Source organism: Capra hircus, chromosome 11, assembly GCF_001704415.2.
Source record: "Capra hircus breed San Clemente chromosome 11, ASM170441v1, whole genome shotgun sequence".
Classification (NCBI taxonomy): domain Eukaryota; kingdom Metazoa; phylum Chordata; class Mammalia; order Artiodactyla; family Bovidae; genus Capra; species Capra hircus.
The window spans coordinates 72202608-72208863 of NC_030818.1; the positions used below are offsets into that span (position 1 = coordinate 72202608).

At 55.0% G+C, this 6256-nt stretch overlaps 1 protein-coding gene across 1 annotated transcript; it reads right to left on the bottom strand.

The window, feature by feature from the left end:
- TCF23 (transcription factor 23) lies at nucleotides 2124–6256 on the bottom strand. Its single transcript, XM_005686914.3, has 3 exons — nucleotides 5890–6256; nucleotides 4958–5200; nucleotides 2124–3111 (listed from the first exon to the last, which is right to left on the bottom strand). The coding sequence occupies exons 1-3, from the start codon at nucleotides 6109–6111 to the stop codon at nucleotides 2932–2934; spliced, it is 645 nt and encodes a 214-aa protein (XP_005686971.1). The 5' UTR covers nucleotides 6112–6256; the 3' UTR covers nucleotides 2124–2931.

Sequence of the window (6256 nt, forward strand, 5' to 3'; positions counted from 1 at the left end):
GGATCTCATCCATCAGGGCCCTCTGACTCATCCTCGCCCGGCTCCGTCCAGAGGAAGAGAAAGGAAATTTCTCAGACAAGACTAGATTCTCTGTTCCTAATCACTTAGTTCTCAGTTTAGTGAAATCCGCAGTCTCTACCTTAATATTAGGTATCCCTTGGCCAGCTCTGCTTTTCTCAAAGCTCATCTAAGCCTCTGCCCTCTAACTTTGTTGCCCCTCAGAAAGCACAGGCATATCACACATCGGGCCCCAGGGAAGCCGTCCTGGCCATCACTGCCCCACCCCTACAGTGAGGGGGCACCCGGGGATGGGGCAGGAGGTAAAAGACCCACCAGTGGACCAGCATCCTTCTCACTCCCGATCCAGGACACCTGAGTGTCATTTTGTTGTCTGGGCTCCTGTTTCCTTTTGGAGCTTCTTTCCCACATACCCCTTCCCCTAGGGTCTCCTGCTGCTGCTGCTGTTATGTCGCTTCAGTCGTGTCTGACTCTGTGTGACCCCAGAGACGGTAGCCCACCAGGCTCCCCCATCCCTGGGATTCTCCAGGTAAGAACACTGGAGTGGGTTGCCATTTCCTTCTCCTAGTGAGAGGGTATTTTCTTTCTCTGCTACAGAGGAAAAAGGGTCTCCTCTTGGTTCTGGTTCATTTATGGGTCAAAGTCTCCAAGCTGACATCTCTTCTGGTTATTCCCTTTCATCCCCTGGTCCTTTCCTTGGCAATGCCTGCCCTCTTGCACCCTTTTGCCTCGCTGGTCTGGGCTGTGCTGGGTGCTGACTGGAGAAGGCTTTTGGAGCCCACGGGGCCTGTCTAGATCACTAAGGAAAGCAGCTTTGCCTGGAAAGATCCCGAGGCAGACTTAGCAACTCATCATGATGGCACTTGCCCTCCCCAGCTCCCACCAGCTGCATCCTTCTCTGGCCCTCCTTGTCTTTTCTACCAGGGTAATGTGATCCTACTGCCCTCAAAGGATGTGACATTACAAGGCAAAGGCTGGATGTGAACTGGGTGGATGGAGCAAGCTCCAAACCCTGAGTTAGCAGAAGAAGCCCCATGCTATGGCAGATGGTGGGAGGCAGGGACCCAACACACCCTCAAAGCCAGCTTTCCCAGCTTCATCCCCAGAGAGATGGTATGCTACCAGCTCATGAAGAAATTCATCTGTTCCTCTTCCGACTATGCTCAAACTCAACAAGGAAGATACTGCTATTTGGCTTTAAAAATAGAACATTCAAGCTGGACTTTTATGGTCTTGTGAAGAACGCTGTGCTCGTGCCCATCCACACCTGGTCTCTGCCCTGCCTGGCCCCGTCCAGCTGCCCAGAAGCAGCTCTGCACAAGCTCTCCGGGCCCCTCAGCGGAGACTCAGGAGATTTACGAGTCTGGCCTTGGCCAAGGCCTTCTCCCCATGGCTCCCAGCCCCGGTCCAGCTGCTCTCCCACGTCTCACGCTGCCTCGGCTGGGACGTTCTGTGTCTCCTTTCCTGCCTCCACCCCAGTCTGCTGAGTCACTCCCTCAGCCCCCTTTCTCCTGCTGTCCTAGCCAGCCCTGCGGAGGAATAGCCACTCCGCACACCAGAGCTCAGGCTCCTGGACGCTCCCAGCCAGTCGGAATCTCATTTGCTCTCATGGTGGCAACGGTGGCTTCTGTCTAAGGCTATCCATCCTTTTGGGACTCTAGTTGGCCTGATCCCTGCCTTTCCACTCCAAGACACTGAAGTTTAACAAAAAGGTGGTTCCTTCTCTGTCTGGGCTTTAGGTGCCTGATCTGAAGCCACACCTGATCTGGAAAGTTCCTTTCTGTATGTATAGACTCTGTGATCTTTCCTCAAACAACTTCTACAGGGCCAGAGATAAATTCCATCAAAGCACTATCTGATTTCTGGCACCCCAAGGCAGGACAGGGAGAGAGCATGGGAGGGCAGTGCCTGCGGGGAGGAGCTGGCCCAAGAGAGCTCATTCGAAGAGACTGTGGAAATAACTCGTGAGCCAGTGAGGCCTTCAGCCAAAATCATGGAAAGAACCCAGTGAACCCAGGCCTATCTTGTTTGCCTTGGAGGTTAGGTATCTAATACAATGGCAGATTGTCATTATTAGCCCCTGGAAAAGATACACATTCTTCTTCTAAGGTCCTTCAAGGATGTAATTGAGTCTTCATACATAAGGCTTTAAGGTGTTGGGATGAAATTTCAAACCAAGCAGCTAGGACCATGTACAGATTTCTCTGCATCCTGGAATGTAAGCAATGTAAGCTTTCTGGCTTAACCTGTAAATATAATTCATATCAAGAAAAGAGTGGAAGGCTGCAGGGCCCAGAGAGGGAGAAAATGTAGTGATGAGGGGCAGCTGGAGAGACCATGATGCAGATACAAGACTCCTAAATTCCTCCCTGCCTCTGAAGTCAGGTGAGCATCTTGCAGTGCAAATAGCAAAGGATGTTCCCTTCTTCAGTGTCCCCTCTGTCTATATGACCCCGGTCCAGCTCTGTTTACACTCACAGCTGCCAAGAGTCTTCTGGCCCCTGGTCTTCCCATCAGCCCCTGCAGCCTCTGCCAGCCTCAGCCGCTACCTCAGCCTCAGCTGCTACCTCTGTGCCGTTGTCTTGCAATCTCCCAGGGTTTGTGGGAACCTCAGGAGAGAAAAGCTAAGGACAGTGCACGAATTCAGCTTCCAACTCAATCAAACCTTTTCCTTGTAACTGCTACAAGGGAACCCCTGGGGCGTCACCCATGGGTGGCAAGCTGAGGCTCTATCTGCTCCTGGTCCTCCTGAGTACTCTCATCACAGAGGTGCCCACTGCTCTGCTGGGACCCGGAACCAAGACTGAATCAGATCCGATGGGTGAGAGGCAGAATGAAAACAGGTGAGGCCTGGCAGAGAATCTAGGTCCCAAGGCTTCAGTCGCAGTCCAGGAGAAGGGGGCGACTGGACGATCACTTGTCACTGGGTGCTGGTGACAGTGGCCTGGTGGGAAGAAAGGCATCTGCCTCTCCAGAGACCTGCGGCCCCGCCTCTGCCTCCTTTGTTCTTTGGCCTGAGTTGGAGGCTGTGGTGGAGTCAAGACCAGCGCACCCCAGGCCTCCAGCGTAGAGACGAGATCGCATCGGCCACTTCTGCAAGACACAGGGAGGGCGTGAGAGTCAAGCTCACTAGCAAAGCCCCTTGTAGCCCTTGGCACCCAAAACTGGGCCTTCCCTAGCCTCCCTCCCTGGGAACACCCCCCTCCCACCACCACGACTGCGCCGTGACAGTGGTCCTGGGCTCACCACCACTCCTGGCCTCACACCTTCTCCTGAACACCTGAGCCTGGCTGAGAGGCACAGGAAGAGCTGTCTGAGGAGAGCAATGACCACAAGAGGAAACTGCCCCCACCGTGGGTGGGGAGGGAGGTGGGCAGCCGTCAGGGGCTGGGTTGTTAGGAGGGCAGCCGAGTGGGGCAGGGAGAGGCTCCTCCTGACACTGAACAGTCCTGGCTCCTTCTCTTGCGCAGCTCCCGCCCAAGTGCCTGTGGCCGCACACATCAGTGCTGCCCACTCTCTCTAAAAGCAGCAGGCCTCTCAGGCCCGTCCGTCCTTGCAGCAGGCACGTGGGCAGTTCCAGAAAATGCCAGGTTGACTCTGCCCTCAGATCTGCCCTCCTTTGACAGCCCTCTGGCCCAGTGGTTGAGGGCCCCTGCTCCTGGGTAGCCACCCCACCCTGCCAAGCTGCCAGGGTTCTAGCCCTAGCCGGGCTCTCATGTGTTCATTCTCCAACATATTTATCCATCATGCACTTCATGCAACTGCCTCCCCTCAGCTAAGGAATGACTGTGCCACTCAGGGACTCTGCACCAGGTGCCACCACTGGCATTTCAGAGTGACTTCTTTTTGTTTCAGATTCTTGCATTTTAGCTGTATTTACATCAAAGAAAAATATCTTAAGTCTCAAGACATTTCAGACCTATGATGTTTAAGGGAGAGAGATGGTGACAAGTATCCTCCATAAAAATAAAGTTGCTATCCTCAGAGGGCAAAGATGACCCTTTATCACAGTTACACTCTGCAACTAGCAACTTACTCTGCAGCCCCCACCCCCACCTCCACCCCCGCAGCCTGCCTAGTAACTATGAGCCTGTGGTGTAAAGTCACTCTAGGGTTCAAACAGCATTCAGATACTTAACCTTCCTAAGCTTTGTTTTCCTTGTCTGTAAAGTAATTCTCAACTGAAAACAAACAAACAAACAAACAAACCTTCATTTAGTTCTTGTGTGGATTAAAAGATGAAAATGCTCTAAAGCCCTTAGTCCAGCTCCTGGAATAGCTTAACATAATGTTAACACAATGTTAACTGTTATTGCAATGATGATTATTATTAATCATACTTTTCCTTCATGATCTCATTTCATTCCCTGGAAGCGAAGTCAGAGTCACAGTGTCTTCCTTTTTACGTATGACAAAATAGAAGTTCGGGAAAGGTAGGTGGCAGCCTGGTAAGTTCTGCATGCAGTATGCCCTCCTCCCTGATTTCCCAGCCCCTGCTGGTCCCCTACCCGGCTGGGTGGCTTCCAAAGTGATGTTTTCTTAGACCAACCCCTCCTGAGACAGAAGTCCAGAGGACACCAAGGCGGAACGGTGTCTTGAAGGCCCTGGAATCTATGAATCTCCCTAAAGTGTGGTTTTCTTCCCCAGGCCCCAGCCCTGGAAACTGCCCACTTTGCTCCTCGACCACTAAGTGCCCCAGGGCCTCTTAAGAATTTCCCTCCCCTTGGAGGAACCACATTCTCATGGAGTCATTTCTAATCATCACCCCCTGAGAAACACAGAGTCCGCCCAGTCCCAAGAGCCTGCCTCAGCTCCCCTCCCTCTGAGAGAGCAGGAAGCAGCTGGTCCCCATGTCAGCTCGGCCCAAGAGATGGGGCCTGAGTCCAGGGTGTTCCCCATCCCAAACCTCCTTCCCGAAGGCCCCGGGCCTGCGACCTACCTTGAGAGGGTGCAAGTAGCGGAGTCCACGCAGGAAAGGCGGCCAGGGGGTGCCGGGCATCTCTTGTCCAAGCGTGCGGGTGAGGTGGGCTATGTAGCTGGTGGCCAGCACCAGCACATCCAACTTGGACAACTTGGTGTCAGGAGGCACGGCCGGCAGGGTGGCCTGCAGGGCCAGGAAGGCCTGGCGCAGGGTCCTCACCCGGCTCCGCTCCCGCGCAGCGTTCTCAGGACTGGCCTCGCTCTGCACAGAGGACCCGGGTGAGTGGGTCTGACCGGACACCCATCACCCCTGGGTGCTAAGTGTATCCTAGGGCAAGGTCTCCTGCCAGAGTAGTAGCAAGCCAATCGGCAGAGACCCAAGGGCCTCATCCCCTCTTTGTCTGTTCTCGACCCAGCCCCACTTTACAGTGGAGGAAATGGAGAGAAGACCTCACCTGGGCTCAGAGCTGCGAGTCCTGGCCTCTCCCATCCTCCACTGGGCCTTCCTCGGCTCTTGCTCCATTGACACCTAACTCTGAATCCTGCTTATCAGGATGCCCTGGGTCCACGGCAAGCGCACAGTCCTACCCTGCTCTATAGGGCTGACCCTCGGCCCAGCCAGGTCCTGAGATAAGGACGCAAATGACAGCAAAGCCCACAGGCCCTGCTGCTGACAGCTGCTCTGGAAACTTGGGAAGTACCTCACTCCTCTGGGTCTCAGTTTCCTCAAGAGAAGTCAGCTGGGCCAGCTCTCTGAGCTGCACTCTGGTGAAGGCCAGTTCTGACTTGTCCCAACTACCCAAGCATGGAGCCCTGGAGCAGACGTTGACCAGTGGCCCCTCTCTTGGGCAGGACAGTAACCATGAATGAGACTCTGCCATCAGAGATGACATTGCAGCACCTCCCATGCCTGCCTCCCCCAGCTCCCTCTTCAGGCCCCGGCTTTCTTACCCGACCCCGAGCCAGGCTCCTGGCCCTGGCTCCTCGAGGGTTCGGGGCTGTTCGGCTCCATCTTTGGTTGCTCCAGCTGGACTCTTCCCACAGGTTCTGCCCTCTCCTGCTCAAGCGGCTCCTCTTGCTCTCAGTGCCTGCTAACAACCTCGGCGTGGCCTTGGCCGGGCTCTGCCCCAGTCCTGGCATGGCCCGTGCCCCTCTGGCCCCGCTCTGTGACATGCCACACCCCTGAGGTGTGGTGCTGCAGCCCCCAGCTCCGGGACACAGGGCCCAAGGGAGCCCTTGGGCTCTCGCTAGCAGGGCAGGCTGGTCATCCAGCCAGCAACGTCTATATCTGAGGGAGCTGGCGCCAACTCAGTCCTGC